The following is a 23,874-nucleotide window of genomic DNA, read 5'->3' on the forward strand; positions in this document are numbered from 1 at the left end:
TTCTTTTTTTTTTAAATGAGTGTAAATGAGCTGAGAGCTTTTGGTAATACAATGTGATTATCTGTTTTGGCTTCATGAGCTTGAGTAATAGTACTTTGAAAAGTGGTAGACCAAAGAGATTCTAGCCTATGCTCACTTACCTACTCGTATGGTAAACCCTTTTTGTGGTGGACCTAAGATGATTGCTGTATGCAAGCGGAAGTGTTGGAGGCGATCCACTGATTTTACCTCTGACTCTTGAAGAACATCTCCATTCCATCCTTCAAGACAGTTGACTTTCATCAATAGAGTCAGATTAAAGAAGCATAAAAGGTGGCAGTTCCAGTATAATCGTAATGAAAGTAATATTTAAAAAAAAAGTCATTAGAATGCGATTTTAAAGTTTCATCTGTAAAAATAATACCAGTATTTGTATGTCTCACACGCAAATCAGCAGAGATGCCAAGTTCAAAAAACCTTTATGAGTGAGATCTTTATGACTCGGCGTCTCGGCGCTCGCGCGCACGCGCACGCGAACGAGGAGGATGTCCCCCTCCCATGGTAGGGAGTTTTTTTTTTTAATTATTAGCTCTTAATGATGCGATCTGGTACTTGAGTGACTATTTTTTACTAATTTTGAAAGGCAAAAGGGAAATATACCTTCAATTGCAACTATCACTCTAATCCTTTGAGCTATGCTCCTTATTTTTGGCCCAAATTGCAAACTTCACCAGATGCGTGAGAAAAATGGGTGCCATGGGTGAGATCGTGAGACAGACCCTAAATGCTTGAGTCTCACGCAGAATGCGTGAGACTCGGTAGCTCTGAATCAGCCAAACGTGAGGTGCAAGATGTCGACGCGTATTATAGCACCAAGCATCCGCTATGACCTGTATAGGGCCTATAGTAACTCTTCACTATCAGTCCCTTACAAATCAAAGCAAACCTGCGTCCTTCACACTGATTTATTGATGTGTTGTTGAGTGACTTCGCTAATGTAACCTAATATAATTATAATCATAGCGTTTATGAGAAGATGGCATATAGTAATCAGTGCAGTTGAATTTGACCCCCCCCCCCCCCCAAAAAAAAAAAAAAAAAAACATTCACAATATCAGGCTGTAATAGAGTTAAGTGTTGTGTGCATTACCCCCCCCCCCCCACCCCCCACCCCAGGTGATCATCCGTACCGCATGCGCGTTCCCGATTTTTCGGGAAAGGGTTATATTTTCGGGGCTCAGCTCGGGAAAAAATCCCTGAAATTTCCGTAAAATATGGCTCCCCTTCCAAAATCCCGTGGTATATGGGGGTCAAAATCCTACCCCATTTCCCTCCGTAAAGGGGGTATATTTCTACGAATCTGTGTATGGTTGACCGCCTGAATGGGGGGAGGGGGTGCATTATAGTAAAGATGAGGTGTTTGAAACCATCATACGCTGTCATACATAATTCGCAATTACGTAGACCTACTAAAAATGTCACCGTTCATAAATCTTACAATTCCACTATCATTCTATTATGTTCAATTTTTATGAAACTATCGTTCTGTTTGTTCGTTAATAACTATTGGTTATTGACTGTAGGACTTATACTCTAAGCCCTATATTTTTAGCGTCAACTTTATGAAAACACATAATTTAACAGGGAAAAAAATAAGGCTAACAATATACCTCTCTTTTTATCATCTACCATTTCTTTGATTTTTCTTGCTGACGTTATATGACCTTGATGATCAATCTTGAAGGACCTAGACATGGAAGGATTATTGCTCTTTGGACCAACATCTCAAAGTAACTATTGACATTTCTTAAACTATGCAAACAGGCTGTCAGTAGTTATCAGAGGAAATCAAGCGACTCGTCGTGAGTTGAAGGTTACATCATGGTCCCTCTCTGTTCTGTACCCTAATTGATTCGATGATCATGAAGTAAATTAGATGGGACGGTGTCAAGACTTTTTCGTGATCGCGACACTGACAGGAGCAAAGTTCACTATGTGCACAGACAGGGTTGCATTTTATCATCAAAGATAGGTCATAAGTTCCCTACAATGGATGCGATAAACGTGTCTATTGTCACATAGCTACTCTCATTATCTATGCTGACGGCAAGCAAGATATCCATACTGTCATTTACATTGCTTGTCATTCACTTTGCACTGAGAGTTAGGGAAATTTTTTCTTCTTCTTCTTTTTGAGGTAAAATTTACGAAAAGAGGATGTGAGGCTTGCCGGGTGGATCTGTCAAACCAGGGAGGTGGCCACCTCCCTGGTCAAACTTACTTCGGTCATCCCAGGCCTCTGATCTACTATTTCTACCGAGGTCAATGTTTTATAGTCTGGACAGTCTTTAATGAGATTGTTTCAGATTTCCGTCGGTGATCAGGATTGCGATCATTGAATCACACATCTTTTGAGGCCGTCCTGATTCTCTTTTTACACTGAAAACAACCCACTATGCAGTTTGGAATAATTATGCGTAGTTGTGAAACAAAAAAAAAAAAGAAATACTAAGGGGCATCGGGAGCTTGACTTCGACATCACATGTCTCACCCTCTTGATTTGAACAGAATTGTGATAATAATGATGCTGATAAAGTTGATGATGATAAAAATGATAATCATCATCATCATCATCATCATCATAATTACTATTATCATGCCGGTTACTATTACTATTATGATTATGATTATCATTATCATTGTTTTTAGTGTGATAGCATCAATGATGATAGTAATGATATCAATAATGACAAAAACAATCATTATATCAAGGGAGACGATAGGTTTACTAATTCTAAATAGGCCCTGATTGTGAAATTATGACAATTAAATACATTGTATAGTTGTGAGGATATATTGATAAGAAGAAGAATTATAACCAGATGAAAATGTCTATTAACATCTGGACGTGGGAACTCATTATGGACTCAAATGAATCAAGATATAACTGTGCTATCCAAGGTACATTATAAGACTAGGGATACAGATCTATTTCCCCAGGGCCTTGGTGTAACTTTGCTGCTAACGAGAAACTGACATTGACACCGGTATCAGCGTAAACGGGTGATCGTGGGGTTATTGACAAAGTCAAGCGGGCCTCACAGCTTTATCATGTCACGTCCTCTTGTGTAAGACGGAGCATTTATCTAAATCAAATACTGATTTTGTAACAAGGTCACTAGATATTGCACTCACCAGCTATTATATGCGTCTATACAGAGTAGCTGCAAGCCTCAAAAATCAAATCGTATTCAGGGACGCGTCAGTAAGTTGAGCTTGAGTCACTTACACTGGTAACGCATATCGATTACTCAACATTGGATATTATACGTACATAAACATTGAAAAGCAAAGAATCAAAAGAAACATCAAGGTGTGTGAAGCCCGTATAGACAATTTTGTCTAGAAAGCGCATAACATCACTTCAATTGACCTGCCTTTTTTCCGACGAATTTTCGAGGAATTAAAACTGTCATCCAATAGTGTTTGTTAATCAAATACCCGAGAAAAAATTACCATAATGATTATGCGATAGTCTGTGGAACAAAATATTGTCAATTGGCGGAGCATTTTATCATCATTTTGAGGACATTTTGGGTACACACAAAACAAACGATAAAACAATGCTTCACCTACATAACGCAATTGATAGAGTAATTTATCTAAAGTTGTTCTGAATACTGTATAAACAGTTTACTTCAGGTCAACGAAGTTTTCATGACAAATTGATTGAATGTTTTCTAAAAGTTCTGAGACTAACTTACTAGGTAAAAGAATGATGGCTTCTGTTGTCGAAAATTCACAGAATGTCTTTATTGTTTGTCGCAGGATTTCAAAAGCTAGTAATTGAAGAAGGTTTAGAATAATGTCTCTTGATCAGGTCTCTAGACTTAAGAACCTTTCTCAATTGTATTTAAACTCCTTTGGGGTCGTTTTTTAAGTTTAATACCCCGCTGCTCGCCATATTACCCTACCATGATTACTCGTGGGATTAACATTAATCAATATGAATGCGTATCATAAAGAAAACAATCTGTGAGCAAACCATTGACACATTCATGATTATGCATACATAATGATACAATAACAACAAACGCAAAATTGTGATGTATTACTAATTTTGATGATATTGGATAGTTTAGGAACTCTTTGAACACATTAGTAGGATATATCTATAGATTATCTGTGCTGCAGAAATGATTATTTTCCTTATTATTATTATCATTATTGTTATTATTATTATTATCATTATCATCGTCATCATCATCATTATTATTATCAGCATCAGCATCAGCATCATCATCATCATCATCATCATCTTTACTAGTATGCCTAACGAATACACTGAAGACTATTTTGGCGACAGCATAATTAATATTTTAACGTCACTTAAAAATAAAACAGGTATGACATAATAGGGCCTACATGCCTCAATCCAGCCACTCAACCTTTAACGATGTAAAAACGAGCTTTTATGTTTATAGGCCGCTCATGGATCAGTGCAAGCTGGAACATTTTAGGCAAGTGAAAGCAATTAGTATTATTAATTCCCATCCCCCCCCCAAAAAAAAAAAAAAAAAAATGCCGAAGGATAAGAAAATCATTCCCCGTGGGTATCTTAATTTTCTTGATTGATTCCTAGCAAATGTGATCGTGTGAGGCATGTTGGCCAAATATGAGTAAGTATCATACATGGATTTCTTTTTGCCTAGTTTTCTTCCTCTTTCTCCTTTCGTCTGGATCATCGGTCATGCCGCTGGAGGTTTGTGTCGCATATTTTATCGATATTAGAAAATGGATTAGACATGCAAGATAACCACTGTGCAGACCTACAATTCGATCAAGTCAAATCCATAGCTACTTACTCTTCGTGATTGCAAGCATTTCCTGAACTCTTTGAAGGGACTGTACAGTACTGGTTGAGAGGAGGATTCAAGTTTATAACATTCCTAAGTGAGATAAAGAGAAACCTCTTATAAAATATGAAAGAGCATGTAATTTTAAGAAGGATTCAACGTTTATTTGATGAAAATCAGTTTTGAAATGGCTGAGATATCCAAAAAAGAGCGATTCTAATAAAGTGTGGGACCCACACTTTTTTACGATCGCTTTGTTTTACTTTGTTTTTGGATGTTTCAGTCATTCCAAACCCGATTGTCATCAAATAAACTTTGAATTCCTCTTAGAATAGTATGCTCTGTACTATTTCATAAATGTTTTCTTGGTATTTCACAAAAAGTTAAAAGCCCAATTCTCATCTCCACCAATACTGTACCATCCCTTTAAGGACGGTTTGGGTATTATTATGTTTAAACAGAAAAGTAAGGACCTTATGATGGACATAGATTAGAATTATGCTTCTAGGTATCGCAGGTTCAATCCAAATTTTATGTCGAGAGTATTTAATACAATAGAAAAACTTACCCATTGCAGTTTCTATGTACTAATGCTTGCGAAGTATTTCGGCAAATGACACGTCGTGTCAACACAAACAGAATACACCAAAGGAGGAAACAGTAATTTCGTGAGAGCAATGAATTTGTACTTGCAGCTCAACGAAAGCATCAGCGCATTCGGGCAAACACCATAAAGTTAAAACAATATATTTCCTTGGAACATCTGAAACATGACATTGAGTCGACACATCGTTAATATGACGTATAAACCACAGGGTATACTGGTAATTACTATTAAGTAAGTCATAACTTTAATACTCATTATGTTTCAAGTACCAAGTGTTTTGAATCCTCCAGGGGAAAAGAATAAATTCCCTATACAAGTCAGAAAGATTTGAGCAAACAGTAGATGATTCCTAGCTTCAAATCATCTGATAAAAACGGCTGTTTCAAGCTCATGAAAAGGTCATTTGAATGTCGTAGAATATTGGTATTCAAACTACTTATCCTTTACGTTTAGATGCATTGTTCATATGAACTTTTGCTGCAAATTATTCAAATTCAATTCCACACCATCTCAGATTTGACTTTGATGAATAAAGTGAAATCCAAATGTCAGATACATGTACTGGCTATACATCAGTCAATGATTATAATGATAGTTCAAAGCATTGTATGTATATAGTTGGTTATTGAACCATCTGCAGCTATACACGTATTTACTTTGGGCATGCAAAGAAAGGAAACTCTGAACGTGAAATTCGCTCTGGCCTTGCAAAAACTAATCGCTTACACATCAAAAGACTGCTTATCAGTGTCAATATCGCATATGTGTGTTTAGTTTGATAAAAATTGTGATGTCATAGTGATTTGACAATCTCTGTTGACAGGTTCCGCTTTAAGTGGTCCATGCACCTTACTAATCTTATCTGACTGGAAACTTGAACTCAGCAAAATAGGAGGTAAGCACTTTTAGACACTAAGATAGAATTAAAATCTATACTCTATTTTAATTTCGTTATCATTTATTTTCAGTGGAATACGTCTTATGACAAGCCTATAGTGAAAGTAACCTATAACGTCATGGTATACACAAATAGACTCACAAAGGCGGATAACTAACAATGAACGCAATCTGCAATTTTGTTTAAAACGTTGGTTTACTTTCTCGTGATACACACAATAATGATGCGACATAAACGAGCAAAAGACTAAATTAAATGTCAAAATACACAAAATATGATGATGCGTAAATGACTTCATATACATTTTATCGCATAGCATAGATTACATTAAAATGAAAGGTTCATTTTGCTTTTATTCTTTTGTCATTGCTTTCTCCTTTTTCAGAGTATTGCACAGATTTTTCCAATATTTCATGCAACCATGGTTGCTTTGTATCAATTAAAGAAATACTAGGGCTTCCTTTAAAAATTGCATATTCACTAAATCAGCCGAATATAGCTTTTGACTATAGTTTCTGACAGAGTCCAAGTGAGAAGACATATACTTCTGGCTTGCAATAGTTCCTTTTCATTTGCATTTTAACAACTTTTTAAGCCATGATAATCATTTCGGACGGAAAGTCTGGGATCTCATATCAAGAACAGAAAAAAGGTACAAGCATATTTTGAAATATACCAGTGTTTATAGCTCTAATTCAGAGGAGACCCTAATCCCATATTTCGACTCAAGTCACACTTTTAGGCAAACATGTATCGAAATCAAAACCTTTCGGCATTCTCTCTCCCTCTCACTTTTTTTTCTTTCTTTTTACCCCCCCCCCCCCCATCCCTCCCTCTCGATCTACTAGTATTTGGGAACGTTTGTCGATTTGAATTAATTTCCGTTGTCGGTATTCTATTTTATCTTTTCAAGTTCCGTCTGAACGCGACGTGTTTGTGCACCGTTGAATCTGAATCACAGAATGAGAGAGAAAAAAGGCGAGATACTGTTGAATAAAAGGCAATGTTGATCTGATCATCTACTAACTTTATCGCTATTCATATTCTTCTTCTGTGATAGCCTATACAAACAGAACATGAATGAACTCCATAGATGAATTCACAGGCACACTACCACCTCATATTCAGTGGACAGTATTATGCACCGTTGTCGGTTCGTTATCGCTGTCTAAACGCGTTAAACAATATTAATGTCCATATCAGCATAATATAGAAAAGCTATGGGAAGGTCAGAATGTACACAATCTATACTTATTGCTAGAGTTTATGAGGACTGTACATGTATATATCTTATGATACTTTATAATTTAAAAAAAAAAGAACATTGCATGTAAAAGTAACATAAATAGGCCTACAAACAGTGAGAATACTCCAACATGTCCAACGCGTATAATATATCATGTTTATGCGACTTTAAAAACAAACAAACTAGAAAAACTTCAAAGAACAAAATATGGCAGAGTAACAATGAATGTGGGATGAGATATATTGGGATGGGATGAGATTAAACTTTACAGAACAAGACTAGAGTCTGAAATAAGTATAGTGCTCCGATAACCAGATATCGCTTCCCGCGTAGTTGCTGTGATGAAATGCCAAAGGGTGTGATCGACAGATGAGCTTCACATATCTGGCATTGTGTGTCTATCAAATCACAAAACTGATTCGCCTCAATATAGGAAACAATCAAAAAACAATCGGAGCATCAATGCACATATCAGAAAAACAAAAATGATGCCTGCTGTCTCTGCTTTAGACGGTCGAAATTTATCTTTTACAATTTCTGAGGTGTTTTATTAACTCCAAAAATGAACTGGTAAATCAACATTGTCACTCCTCCAACCTTTTTAGAATGTTAAATTCCACACTTGAAAAGTTACATTCAACATTCAAAATGTTTAATAAACACTCAAAATGATAGATTTCACCTTTTCAGAAATGGTAAATCGAACATTTTGAGTGTTTAATATAACATTTACAAAAGGCATGAAAGGTTGGAGGAGTGAATAACAAAATTTGAATTTTGATGTTGATCTTGATGTTGATGTTGATGTATACCACTTGATATTTAGAGTACTCACTCCAAGCACTTTGTTAATTATTCATTAGCAATTTATCATGAGAAAAGTTGAGAAGTCATCTTAAAACCTCCTATCAACAAAAAACACAGGAAAACCCACTTTGTTAAAGCAGTTGTCTCAACAGCCATATAGTACACCTTGTTAAACCGTACAAATTGTACAATTTAAACTATCAGACAATTTCGAACGAGAAACCTATAACAGCGGACCTATACTTGTTGAATGTGTGAAATCTCTTCTAACGAAGTGCATAGAATAAGTGAAAAATGCTCAGACATATTTATATTGCTATGCGTCAGAGCATTGGTCTAGATATACATAGAATATTAGTCCATAAATATATAGGTGAAGATCTACAGTAATTGACAAGTCCTCAGTATCTCGTCTATCTCTTTATGAAAGAAAAAACAACAAATTAGACATTTAAAAAAAACACACATGCGAAGCTTGATTCAAACCACAATTGCTAGGAACATTAAAGAGTATTATCAGAGTATCAAACTTGAAGTTATTGGCATCAGTCCCGAGGACGGAAATTAGGTGACGACGAAGAAGACATCACTCTCCCACAGTCCTGTTTGCTTGAATAAAAGCTGTTTTTTTTTTTCTTAAAGTACACGTAGGACCTATTGCTTTTATCCACTGGTGTATGATGGTAGAGGGGTCAGATTTAAAATTGTGTCACAACCCAGCATCCTTTCAAACTGTAGATAAGAATGTACGTGAACCAGCCCGTAATAGCGTAATAATGCTTGCCATTAACTTAAGTCCTCTTTGTGCGTGTGCCCCACTGACATGTCAGACTCCGTAATTCCGTCTTTACTATAATGCTAATTTACCAAAGAATTTTATGGCGAGCAAGGTGATGTAACCCGAAAGAGGATACTTAAACGAATAAATACCTCGTACCATGCCACCCATTTCGCAGTGAAAGTTTAAACAATCCCAAACGAGATTCTAACATCCCCCGTAAATTTTAGGGGGCCTACACACATAAGGAACAACATAATTATATTCCGTATGGACAATGAGTTCTGACACTCTCTATAGCTACAAGGAGACTAAAAAAACACGTTACAGGAATCAATAATGAAACTAATGATCAAAGTTGTGAATTCTCATTAAAATTTCACCCTCATTTAGTGCACATGATATCAAACATGCAAACAAGACTTCAACAAAAAATTTCTCTTCTTTCTTTCAGTTGGTTAATATTCGTATAAAATGTCCATTACAACAATTTCATTGACACCTAAAATGCTCGAAAGCACTGAAATGATACTGTATTTGAACAAGAGTGTCTATGGCGGTAATTACACCGTTCCTACAGTAAGCTTTCCGCGCGTATTTTTTTCACGAATCCAATGGGCGGACACACACTGTCCAGCCAAGCGTTGCACGTTCATTGCGGATGTGATGTGAAAAGCCCTGTTTGAATACAGCCTTCAGATTGTAACTATCCTGGACTTGATTACTGACGGTTTTCTATCTAAAATAGTGGGGTTTTTACAAATAAAAGTAGACCTTTTATAATTAAGTTAATAAAAACATACCAGAAACATAATAAGTGATATATCACTATTACGTCATTAGACTCTATATAGCCATAACAATTATCAAAAAACACATAAGAACTAACTGAGAAAACACACACACATGTGTGTGTGCACACGCACACGCACAAACACACACAAACACACACATTAATATACACACGTAATAATCCTATAAACTCGTTCGTACACAATTAGTATTATACACACGAATCTTCACTTTTGTTTGAGGTGCTTATCGTTCATTGGGGCTCACTGTAAGATGTGTAACGTAAATTAAACCTCTCGTTATCGCTGGTGATTATAGTATAAAGTTTTCCTCAAAGGAGGATTGAAGTTAACAAGGTAAATCATAAACTACCCCCTCGCGAAGTCAACGCTCTCTCATACAGCTGTGCCTAGCGACAATGTTTCTCGCGGCTCATACACGAAGTCAATTGCTTCAGACGGGAAGCGTTGTAGAATTCATCACTGATAAATATGTTGATAATGTTAATGAGTAACCCGACTTTGCGCGGTGACAAGATGACTATACAACGGTTTCGTCATCGCATGCTTTCTTTTCCTTCACAGTCTGAAGATGTCCTGTATTCAACTTGGTCTTCTGATGAGGGACCATGGAACTTTACTCTGATAGACTCTGATAGAACTGTAAGCGACATCTGAAAGGGGCATTTCTGTTTTTGTCTACTTATGACAGCGGGGCGTTTTGAATGAGAATAAAAAGTATTGATATGGTAGTTTAATCAAAGACTGGTGTTTTTATTTTCCTTCGTACTGATGTATTTCAGGGTAACTGAAAACAATAATAATATATCAATTATTATTATTATTATTATTATATATTATTATTATAAATAAACTATTCTTTGGGGGTTTTTTGTGGGGGGGAGTGAAAAAGACGACATATAAAATATTGAGGATGGATATTTACATATCAACATGTTTGGCACAATAATTGAAAACTGTATATATGTAATCTTGCCGTGAAAAACAAAAAGGGAATGCATTATACATCTTTTATCAAAAGAGCAATGTATGAATGCAAATCCTGACATATTCTTTATACCCTTTGACCTTTAGCCTTTCTAAGGCTGACATCTACTAATCGACGGAAATGTTGACAGTGAGTGCAGTCTCCGTCGCGACTATTATACACTCCATATAAACGACTTCTAACAACGCCTTGTGATATGAGTGTCTGTATCATGAGCGCCATAGATCTCATGTCAATTACATGCGTGCCTAATGGCAGTGATTTGAATGCTGAGATGAATCAATTGCTTCATGGAATGATTATGTTACCCTTTACATAATGAAAAAAAGTAATCCGTGAGAAAAGTATATAATTATATTAAAATGTATTTATGTATAATACAACAAACTCGCACACTCATTAGTCATTCAATGTGTGCATACATAACTTTTGCCATTATCGTGATCACGGCATAGGCCTACGCATTATGAGTTCTTTCAGTAGAAGTAATGCACGCTTATACCATGAAGAAGCAGTCAGCATTTACTGCCCATTATCAGAAAACGGATCATGTGCATGTGCACAGCTCCTTCAAAGCACGGCATGTGTTGATTTCGTTCGACCCTCTAAGTGATAGCTTAGATCACTTTGATAACTTAAATCATCACAAATGCCACGATGAAGAAAATGAGCTGCCACTAGATATTCGGAAAACTCACAATATTGATACATTTTAAGTGAAAGTAAAATCACATCTCTTTAAACTTGCATATAAGTAGTTTGTTTTGTTTCATATTGTTTGTTTGGTTGTTGTGTATTGCTTTCTGTTTGGGCCCTACCATTTTCGATTTTCACTTCTAAGCGCTTTGCCCACTTCTGTGGATGTAGCGCTACATATTGTTATTATACGTCTAAGATCACTGTGTAAATCAACTTGTATAATATTCATTTCCCCCTGTTAAACTAATCAATTCATTGTGTATACCTGCTGCAAGCAAACACATCTAGTGCGGTGTCTGACAGAATACGTAGTATACTCGCAAATCAAACGCTTCATCAATGTCACTTTGACGTAAGGGGGGGGGGGGGTTAGGAAGCTATACAAGCACTTAGCATGACAAATCAAATTTAGCTTACTCTTCTGGAAAGTTTGACGAACCCGTCATTATTTACACTGACCAATAGGATTAGATATACACCATGCACCACCACACAGTAATCGACAAAGACAACATTTAAACACATCGCCTTTACCCTCCCTTTGTCCATTCAATGTTTGTTTCGCTTCATTCGACCAGCGTTCGTGAAAGCGAGACAGATTGAACATGTTTGACTTTGTAACGTCGGCGTTTGCAGAACACCAAACGCATACCTGAAGTTGAACCTTATGAGTAAATATACGTGCGAGTATTGCAAGAAAGCTATGTTAAAAAGTCAACACAATTTCTGGCTCTGGTATTTCTTTTTCTGAACCAGAGGAATAAAAGAAAATCGCCAGACTCGATGTCCTTGTATACAATTACGAATACAATCCGATCACACTAAAAAACACGAAATCTCACATGATAGATCATAGACAGCTAACCAATAATACCAAAGCATCTTATTGACCGATTTCCTACATAATCAGCTTAACAAATTGGACCAATAACACACCAGTTGTACCTACAAAATAATCTTAATCGGACGGCCCTGAAAAGTTTATTTGTCTATAGTAACCATTCTCTTATTCCAACAAAACTCATTTTGAATATTTGGTAATTGGTGTTCGATAGTGTGACTGTCTTGCAGTCCTGCGATTAATCATAGACATCAAACGACAAGACTGAAGAGTGTCTTGGCTTATGTTTGGTTTCTTTGACAAATTGAGGCATCTTCATGTAGCTATTAAGGATACAGTGCAATGTGGAGAACGCCTTCAGACAAGGCCAAACTCATTAGTGGACTGACTAAAAATAAAGTGGCACCCGTTGAACTAGATGATGTACTGAATTAAAGTGATGATAATAATGATAACTAAAATTAAAACCTCTCCCCTCTATAAAGTTTTGCTGAATTATATAAACAACTTTTGACTAAACAGGGTACAATTTCCTTGCGAAATCTCACCGAAAAAGAAAACTTGGTGGAAATCTATGAGCAGGCAAGCGAACATGAGACATACGATTCTATAATCGTGGTATTTCCTCGTCTATGTCACCCGACTGGTATCGCTGACCTGGCTATTATGGGAAGACATGTGGAAATACAAAATTCCATATTTTCATATTTTGTTCAACGAGTTTATGGATCTTCAACGTTTTATCATGCTTGTTTTGAATTACTCTGATATGTTCAAGTTGGTTTGAACATTATTTATACTGTAAAGGCATTATTCACCATTTATTTTGTAGATGAAACCCAAACCCAGCTTTAAATAGTGCTTATCCTCTTATATTTTAGGCTTTATTGCGAAATTTTTATATGGCAGGATGTTTTGTGAAACAACTGACCTACACATATGCATCAAATGTGAAATCACTGCTCCCAATGGTAAACAGTACCTCCAAGATCCTGATCCCCACGAGAAGAAAACATTTTTTTTTTTATGATTGTGCTTCATAGGGGGGAGTTTGAAAGCAATTTAACCAAGGCCATTCTTGGTGACATTATCTTTAAGTAGATGCCTTTACTTTTATCTCTTCATAGATAAAACCAGATAAGATTTTGTACGAAGTACGACACCAAAGTTCACTGAGAGACTCTTATTTGCGGAGTATCAATACCAGAAAAATGAGAAATCTGTAATTACAAAATTAAGAAATTTAGACTTTAAATATTTTCCGATATTCTGAATGTACAATCTCTTTTTTTTTCTTGAGTATGTTTCATTATTAAACACATGTCCATATATGTTATTGATTGCAGTCAACTTATTTTCAGCCATTGGAGGCTAAATGAATTTTTATGATAAACGAATAAATGAAATGAATGAGAGATATTTGCAAATGATTTCTAGAGGACTTCCATTTGAAACCACTGCAGTGCTCTTCAGTCCCAACGTGGGTCATCATTCAAGTTTCTCAAAGAATGAGAAAGCCTTAAAACACTCTCTAGAGACAGTTAGGAGAGTTTGATTCATGAGAGCAATTTTTATGGCGCGTTTTTCGATTAAAACGTGCTCAGTGCACCTGTGTCTCTCGCTTTCATCTGATACGGAATATGTGTTATCTGCATGTATGTTGTACACTGTATATGCCAGATTTTTATATCTTCGTATCATATGACATGATTTTGCAAGTGCCATGGTGGCAAAATAAATCCTGTAATTATAATTCAAATAGCTGGTGTTATATATTGTTGTACATGTAGTATTTGCAGCTGTTGCGAATTAATACATACATAGTATATATTTTTTTATTATTATATGACTTGTAGGTATATTTGCTGGTCACAAGGGGGGGGGGTGGGAGAAATAATCGTAGATGTGTGTTTGATACGTGTGTTTTCATCCGTGTCTATAGTATGGTGGGAAGCATTTTGCACGCAACCAACGTGATGTTTTCCCAGTGTGTGTGTGTGTGTGTGTGTGTGTGTGTGTGTCTGTGTGTCTGTGTTTAATTACTAGGACACAATTAAAATTCATAACAGAGTTCTTTGTTGTTGTTTTTTTTTAAAAAAAGGAGAGAATGATAATGGAAGGGTGGATCTCATCGGAGGTGCAGGGTCACGTGATCCAGCGGAGATGGTAAACTAATCAAGTATTCGTGGGTAACAACATGGATCAAACGTTGTGACATCACACTGACGTACTCATTGCCAGTGTTCCTGTTATGCGTCGATAATCAAACCATAAATTGATATCAAGTAGCAAACAATAACACCTCATAAACTCTGTCCCGACATGGTTTCTTTTTATGTGTGCAGTATACCTAAAAGTGGTGGTAGTCATTAGACTACAAAAGAGTTATTTGGCCGGGACATCATGTAGCATACGCAGTCATGCTCAACAAGTATGCACTTTGTAATGTGTACATCATGCATGATGCAAGGCAAACAAGCGCCAATTGCTCATGCTGATTGCGCCCTTTAACGCCGTCGATCTCGCGAAGTAAATGGAGAGGAAACTGATTAGCACATGCTCAAATTTTCGCTGGACTTGTTTGAGATCTATTAAGCTTGTCAACATCTTCAGACAAGAACTGGTAATCATGCACCATAAATAACAATAACACTGTACTGCTATACGTTCAATGTGATGCAAGAGTCAGTCTATCTAATACTTGCAGTTCATCTTCCCTTAAAGAAAATTATAATTATACACTTTAATTTCCGCACAGTGTTTCACATCAGACCTATTTTAAGATTTAGAAACTACATTTGAATCTCATTTCCCATCGTGTGTATTGAACATCTGTGTTTGGGGGGGGGGGGGTTGCCCTTTTGTTTTGTTCTGTTTTGACTTTTGGCGATACTTCTCTTTTCTGGGAGCTTGGTCAAAGTTGGTACATTGTACATCTATTGTAGCATATATATAGTATATATATATATATATATATATATATATATATATATATATATATATATATAATATATTGTATCATATTATATTATATTATATCATATCATATTACATTATTATATGTTTTCCTATTGTGACAATTGATAGAGGAAGGTAATGGGACTTGTTGTACAGTATTGAATGATTACTCCTTCTTATATAGATACAGAACGCGCAAACTTTCGAAACTCAGTCCCACAGTAGTATCAAGATTATATCTCTTCCACCTCCCTGGTGGTACGGTGTACGACTTTGTTTCAGTTTTTCTTGTTATTTTGGAGATGCGCCTCAAATTCTAAGGACTGCAAAGAGAACAATGCCTCATGAAAAAACGAGAGTACAACTCGAGTGTCATAAGGCGTTTTCTTAGAACTTATCAACTTAAGAAGTCAGCACACTTCCTTGATATAATTACATGTATAAAGTACACTCCAAGTTAAGATATAAAAGCATAAAATAATATCTGCGCAATGGTGGAAGTTTTATTAAAATCAGACAATCATGGAATCTTCACATGTTTTTGTTAAATGAATGATATCGATGACAGACGTATCATATTAGAACCTGAGCAATGTTGAAGATGCGATTTATTTACTCCATTTTCAAGAAAAAAGAACAATCATTATATAGTGAAAATATAGAGGGCAATGAAAATCTGACTTAGACATAGCATCGTCTCATCCAATGTGTATTCATAGCTGTGATTTTGATCGGCATCATGGCTTTATGAAAACATGTGAAACTTTAAAACCCCTTACGTTTTAAATTTTGAGCCACATTGTAGTTAAACACCCATTATTCTCTTCCTTGATTTCACTCTATCTATTCACTTCAGTCTTGAGCATATATATGATATACCGTCATATTCTCAGAATAAAACAAAACCATATATATATATATATATATATATATATATATATACACCTGTATATAGCTTTATATCTTTTTCAGGTCGGTCTACAGTGTGTCTCTCTCTCTCTCTCTCTCTCTCTCTCTCTCTCTCGTTATCCCTTACCCAAAGGTAATGCTGTTCACTCACTCTCTTTGTCTGACGCACACATACTAGTACACACACATATAGACACACACACACACACACACACACACACACACACACACGAACTAAAAATTATTCAGGTGGGTAAACATAGCAAATGTCACAAAGCTGCATATTTTTGTCACATCTTAGACTTTTATTCAATTTCCTGTTCTCTCTATCTTTCTCTATCACTTTGAAGAGCCAGTGCTTGATAAAACAGAAAAAAAAAAACATTGAAGTTACATGGCACGTACACACATTGTATACCATGCAGAGCTTCTCTTGACATGCCATCTCTCATTAGCAAACCAAATAGATGTTTCAGTGAAGACCTGGCAGTCTCTTGGAGCATAAACACTATACACCATCCAATACATTTACAAAGTGTTTGTTTGCCTTATATTAACCCGAATTAAATGCCTTTGCATGTACACTGTAAATAGGCAGAGCAGAAATATGCAAGGCAACATCCTTAATTTTCAACTATCAAACAACAAAACATACTCTTATCTCAAAATAAGGAAAAAACAAAACACAAAATGGAAATCCATCAAACCTTGCTTAATGCATGGTGGTCATTGGACACGTTTCATGCGTTTAACCCCTAGTAAATCAACGTATACTAACGACTTAGAAATGAATGTCTGCATCATATTCAACAAACCACGTATCAAGACAAAAATGCCTGCATCGTTTACGTTATCTGAACCATTCCCTTAGATGACGGGAAGCTGTGTTTTCAATCGTTGCCATCGATTGAAACTCATATACTGTACCTCTTCGAATTTTATACCCGATGTCTGAAAAGAGAAATTGGGTGTTCTCTTGAAGCAAATACCAATTCATCTCTACGTCCGACATCAAATGCACTTGCACTAACTTAAATAATTATAATGAGGCCATGGATTATTCCCATAATCATTATAAAGACATATTGAAATAGATGCTTAATATTTGCACAGACTGAATATAAAAAACATTGCATTTTCCATTGCTGTCCTTTTTAACACACGTACAAACTTTTTTGACATAAATTCAGTGAGAGTACAAGGGTTCAAAATACAAGCTGCATATATTGAGATAACATGACTGCAAATAAATTCATCTGACAAAGAAGCCAATTTTGTCATCATCAAATATATATGCATTTGTGGCATTTGCAAAGCAGACTTGTAATGTATAAGGAGCTGCATCATAATAAATACACAAAAGAACTTACTTTTTTTGAAATGTTTCAATACATTCTGATGCTTAATTTGACTTTTTCACAACAAAACTTTTTGGTCAAGCATTAACTGGCAAACACAGGTCATGGTATACAGAAGGCATAATATACAAGAATGTTATACTTTTAGTGCCAGTCTCATATATATTATTTGTACCAAAAGCAACCAAAAATCAAACACACACAGTATGATAGAAAATGGCAATGAAAACTCTTAGGTCATGCAAAAGGATTGCAAGTATTCATATTATCCATAGATAATACTTGTAGTGTTTGTAGAGCTGAACTGCATACATATTACGTACAAGAACAATTATTTAAGATAATTATTTAAGATCAATCAAGAATACACGTGTGGACATCTTACTGCAATAATCACACTTTCTTAAAGGAATTTGAAAGACGTGTACATACTGTGAAGCTTAACTTGCATAAGCATAAAGATATAAATGGACATGTGGTAGTTTTGACGTGTATACATACTCATATTTGCCTTTAATCACACTTTGAATGGCCTAATTACATAACACATGATTATCAAATCTTGGTACATTGTTGCACATCCAGTATGATTTTTTAATAAAAGAAAGTTGCACTGCTGGCTCCTCAGTAAATGAGCAACAGAGTGACATAAAGTGCACAGAGTGAACCTAGTGGCTGCTTCCACAAGATGGCCACTTTTGAAACTGAATGAAAGCACAAAAATACAGAACAAAAAGAAAAAACAAAAAACAATGGTGGCTCCAGAACACAAAACAGGCCATATGGTGGCCTTAATGACCTAGTGTGTATACACTGTACACTTGGCACTGGTGCTCATATGGTATGTGTAGTTATTTTGGGTGAGATGATGCTATTGAGAGTTGGAATGGTGTTAACTTGCATGGTGCCTGAAGCACTGCTGGTTCTCATGTAACGGGACTAGGCACAATGAAGTTGGATAGCAGCGTGCATGTGTCTGATCCTTTTCATGTCTCAGTGGCTGAGACACACAAGATTATCATATAAATCATGTTTATCATAATTTCCATGGCCTTCATCTTGAAGAGTGACTGAAGAGCTGGGATTGGGAGTGGGCGTGGCTAACATGAACCATTTCACTGGATCTGACTTACACAAGTTAAAACTGCAACTATTTTTCTATTAGACAAAGCTGGTAATTAGGGCTAGTAAGAATAAGTACAGTTGTAGTACAGTCTACCTTGCTTAAGTTGACCTCGCGCAAGTCGAATAATTGCCTAAGTCGAAGGCCTTTTCAAGTCTCCTTCTCTTTATACTGAGTATTCTATTGATTTTATTTCCTCATAAGTCAAATTTTCTCTAAGTTGAAGCGATTTCTTCAGTCCAAATAGATTCAACTTGAGGGAGGTTGACTGTATGTACAACTACAGTACATCCTAAACTGATAGGTTTAATTTTATTCAACAGGTCAGCTGAGATCACACATTATAATTATTTACGCTGAATATCCCAGAAAGTAAGTAATGCTTTTGCTGTCATCGTGCACAGTTGACAACAGTAGCTGCACAGTCATTGACAGGTGAAATGAAACAAGAGACAATGTGAAGAACATTAACAAGCAAAAGCAAATTTGGCATGTGATCATTTTGGTCTCATGAAGCATACATGATATGATTCGGTGGTCAACCATAACTGCCTTACAAAACAGTCCATAGGATTTTACCTCAGCACGTGACAAACCAGTCACAGTAATGTTATCCAGGGAGTTAATCAAAGGTCATGGGGTACACAGAGAATTGAAGGAGCTCTGATCATTATACAGTACCCCGTATTCACGACCCAGGGCTTTCATAGATCATTGTCTTGCTCTTCACACAGACCTTGGAAAGAGTACTACCCAAGAAACACTCCAAGGTTCCTGTAGAAACTTTTGCTGCTCTTAATGAGTTTTAACACCTTCATCTTTTAATGTAGAGAGAAATACATCTGCATTGCAAAGAAACAACAACAAAAACCTGTGCTTATTTAGTGACATTCAGCATATTACTGTACCTCCTTACAGTTGAATGCACTGATGAGTTCTTAGGAATGTACAGGAACAAATACTTTGAGCAATGCAGCAAGCCGAGGTAGGAGGATGGCACAGGTACTTAACTGCTTTAAAATCTACCAAAACAGATGCGTTCGTACGATACATCAAAAACCCAACAAATCCTAAAGGACAACATTTACACATATTCAGTGCCCTTTTAAATGATGTGAAAGCATGCATGTACATCATACATGTGTACACACATGTGGGATTTGAATTTGCTTCTGTGCACATTGGATTTGAATTTGGCTCTGTGCATGCATTGGGATATAGAGATTTTCATCAAGGATATAAGAAAGAGCAAGTTACTAGTACATTTATATAGAACACTGCTTTGCTTTCCATGATGTTACCAACTGCAAATCAGTAATACTTCTCTTGGCAAAGTTTCATTATATTCTACCCTGAAACACAGTAATACTTTCTATTTGCTTTATATGGCACTCGATGCAATTTATTGTTATGCGACGCTTGGGAAAAAGGCAACATATTGATAGAAATGACATACTGTATAATGAAAAATGCTAGGAACAATGAGGAAACAAAGTTCACTAAATTCATTAAAAAAAAAACAGTGAACACTAGCCACATGCATAAGATGACACCAATTTCAAATCATTATATTCTGAAATAATCCAAGCAGGATGAATTGGTCATTTGGGCAGTTGATAACATTGACTGCCTATGATAGGTTTTGGTTTAATTAACAGGAAGAGCGGCTAGAGCATCAGCACATGAACACTCCTTGCCTTGGAATGCAGGAGAAAGTAAAATAAAACTGTCAAACCTCCTCTTTAATCCAAAAACTTACTCCATCTTATCACTCACTGGAAAAGGCCAGAGCATTAACAATAACACTAACAATTACGACCATACTGCTTGTGACTATTTCAAGCTCTACAGTACAATCATTCATTGGATTGATACAAGCAGAGAAGTGGGATCCCACCTTCCCGATACAAGCCTAGCTTTATGCATGTACATGTACACTGTAGCACCATCCATTGACGTGCATTTCTTGCTTGCCTCTGTGAGTTGCAATCGCTGTATAAATACTCGAGTTTGGAAGTGGATCGATATGTTTTACCTTCAGCTCACATATCACACAATCGTTTGGCATATTCTATCAGATGTTTGTAATAGGTGTGATGAATAATTTGGCAATGCGTAAACAAAAAAGTCATAATGGTAAATGGTATAATATTGCTGCACCATTTTACATCATGCAAAGCAATTTGAAAACCTTCATACATAATGCATTCATGTACATTCAGTTGGTGCTTTGCCAAGATATTTTGCTTTAAAGATAAAGTCCATCTTTGAATGAAAAAGATCATAATTTACATATACTTTTTTTGATACTATAATTCCCAGTCTCATAGCCATCATGAATTGGAAGGGGAAGAGGAAGAGGAGACATCGGTTTCCATGGGAACTCTGCCTGGAGCATCCTCACATCCATGTGTCAAGATGGCTTCCACACAATGCTTACCAAGTAACATTATGCAACAGACTGCTAATCCTACTGAAACCACATACAAATTGTAAATGTTGGTTAACATGCATGTCCCAAATGTCACAACTAAAACTAAAGACACCAAGAAGAAAATCCTCTCCCTTACAATGGCATGTATTCACATTCTTTTGCAGAATTATCAAGGTACATGATAGAAGTTTTCTTCTACACTGTACTACATCACCAAAACGAAAAATAAACTAAAAATTTAGCCACCATATTCAGTACATGTATAGTGTGTACTATGGAATCACTTGCTGCCTGCTGGCAAATGTGATAGATAGGGCCTATCTACAATGTCCTTTAAACCTTACATCCAAAGATATATCATTTACTCAAGGCAAGCAGTTGAACATCTAAGATTATGAAGTACCAAAGTTAACTGCCTAAATCGAAGACCATCTCTCATGATTGAGATACACTGTACATCCATTTTCAGTGCTGTATCACCATGAATTGGTGTGTGATAAGGTATAGCAGGTATGTCCTTATATCAGGTATGAAAACAAGATAATATAAAAGGAATGGGACCTGTCAAAATTACCTCGTTAAATCAGGTACCTTGCTATATTTGACCACGTCCTACAAGGTTCCACTCTGTTAGTATTAAGGTCCAAAATTTACACACTGCTTGTGAACTACACCTGCTACATGTTTTTTTCTCTCTCTTTTTAAATCAAATACAGTACACATTGAGTGCTGTACAATGTACACTGGATAAAAGTTATATCTTTAGACTATTCACTTTCAACACACAGTACCTTTAAGTTGGAAAAATATACGGTACAAAATGTTTTGGCTGCCAATTGTATTATAATCAAACATATTTTTGTGACCCTTCTTTGAGTGATAAAATAAAACACTACTGGCATCAGAAATTGGTCTACATTATGGAATTGACGATCTTGTAGCGTGTGGAAATTGTTGGCACATGATTTGACCAAATCAAGTTTATTATTTCTATTATTGTTTAAGAAATAAACTAAATAACACTGTAGATCCAAAGTACAAACCATTAAATCAGCTTTACCTCATAACTTGACAGAGGCTAGTTCGTCTAAGCTGTATATTGCTGTATCTTATTCATTCAGATATTTGGACAGAAAACAAACAACTTTCACTCCACTTAAAGTTTTGGTAGGCCTATTTTACTAATCTGATCAGAGAGAGAACAGTTTCACAGTTATCAAAAATCTAAGGTTTTTATAATCCTTCAAATCTCATCTAAACTGCTCTTTACTTTTTTTATATATATAAATAAGGTATATCATAATGTACATAATAAAACCTGACCAGGACATTACTCTTTATGAATCTTTTTGGGCATATCTCGATTAATGTAGGTCTTGTAGAAAAAGTGTGCAAAGAGCATGAAATAGCTGAAGTACATGAGAGACGCATATTTGATGTTGTCTTGTGTTGTGGAACAATGCTCCCCCCTCCTGAGCAGCATGTACGCGTATATATTAACCCAGCAGCCTACGATCATCTGGATGATCTGGATTGAGGTGATTGATATATTGATCCAGCTGGGTATGCGGGCTATCTTGGAGGCACGGATGGCATAGTAGGTGTACATGATGGCGTGGACACAAGCATTGATGAGGATGAAGTATCTCCCTGGAGCGATGTAGTGAGAGTAGCTGTACCAGGAGTAAAGGAGTACGGTGATGTGGTGATACCAGTGGAGGAAGATGAGGCGCTGCTTGCGGAGGACGATGAAGATGGTGTCACCAAGCTCGGGCAGTTTGCTCAGGACGAATAGCCAACACCAGAAGCCGCTGACACCTTTGTAGAAGACAGGATCGCACATGGACGCCTTCCAGCCGTACTGGCTGACGAAGAAGTAGCAGTCTGCTATAAGCCGGAGGGCACATATCCAGCTGAACATGGCCAGCATGAGTGACCATGCGGTCAGTGCGTACTGGAGGTTGTAGCGAGGACGATTCTGCATCCATGTCTGCAGACCAAAGATGACCACAACATAAACGGCACAACAGGTGAATGAGAGAGTCCAGTTGTTTTCAAACCATGTTATCTGCTCCTTGTAGTTGAAGGACTTCTCAAATTCGAACACGGTGCTGTAATTCTTGTTCAGACGCGTAGACGCATCCACCGGCTCAACGGTAAGGGTAGACATATTGCGGCAATTTGTGGAAAATATGGTCAACTTGAAGAGAAAAGAACAAAATTAATACAACGATTACTGCTTAACTACCTCCTCAATGTAGAGCACAGATAAGATATGCACAACAACGTCCAACTAACTGTAGATGTTCAACTCCAACACACCAGCAGCTGATCTCAGTGCCAGACGGCGGCACGACCACATGTGCTCATAGATGATCGGCGGATGTCGGGCAGGGTCAGGTCGAGGTGGTGCTGGTCAGGTTAGTTTTCTTCGGTGGGCTTTGACTGTGAAAGAAAATCAAGAGATTGTGTCCGATCACGACAAAAACGTAAAACCTGCACCAGTGGTATGTGTATGCTTAGAGGATGTAATAATGGTACTCCAAATTAGAAGAACACTCCTCTACCACAGCGACCCGTA

General features: G+C 36.6%; 1 protein-coding gene across 2 annotated transcripts; it reads right to left on the reverse strand.

Moving 5' to 3' along the window:
* Positions 1–20,415: 20,415 nt before the first annotated feature.
* LOC139729626 (very long chain fatty acid elongase 6-like) lies at positions 20,416–23,874 on the reverse strand. Of its 2 annotated transcripts, none has more exons than XM_071640553.1 (2): positions 23,616–23,874; positions 20,416–23,493 (listed from the first exon to the last, which is right to left on the reverse strand). In XM_071640553.1, exon 2 carries the CDS (start codon positions 23,461–23,463, stop codon positions 22,624–22,626), a length of 840 nt encoding a protein of 279 aa, XP_071496654.1. In that variant the 5' UTR covers positions 23,464–23,493; positions 23,616–23,874; the 3' UTR covers positions 20,416–22,623. The 2 variants fall into 2 exon arrangements, with proteins under 2 accessions (XP_071496654.1, XP_071496653.1); XM_071640552.1 differs by having other exon boundaries at positions 23,542–23,874.

This window comes from Diadema antillarum, unplaced genomic scaffold, assembly GCF_040938485.1.
Source record: "Diadema antillarum isolate AM-2024a unplaced genomic scaffold, OU_Dant_1.0 seq00000248_RagTag, whole genome shotgun sequence".
In the NCBI taxonomy this organism is placed as follows: Eukaryota; Metazoa; Echinodermata; class Echinoidea; order Diadematoida; family Diadematidae; genus Diadema; species Diadema antillarum.

Bases quoted from the DNA above. Each gene is read 5' to 3' on its own strand.
- LOC139729626 (XM_071640553.1), bottom strand. From the start codon at position 23,463: ATGTCTACCCTTACCGTTGAGCCGGTGGATGCGTCTACGCGTCTGAAC.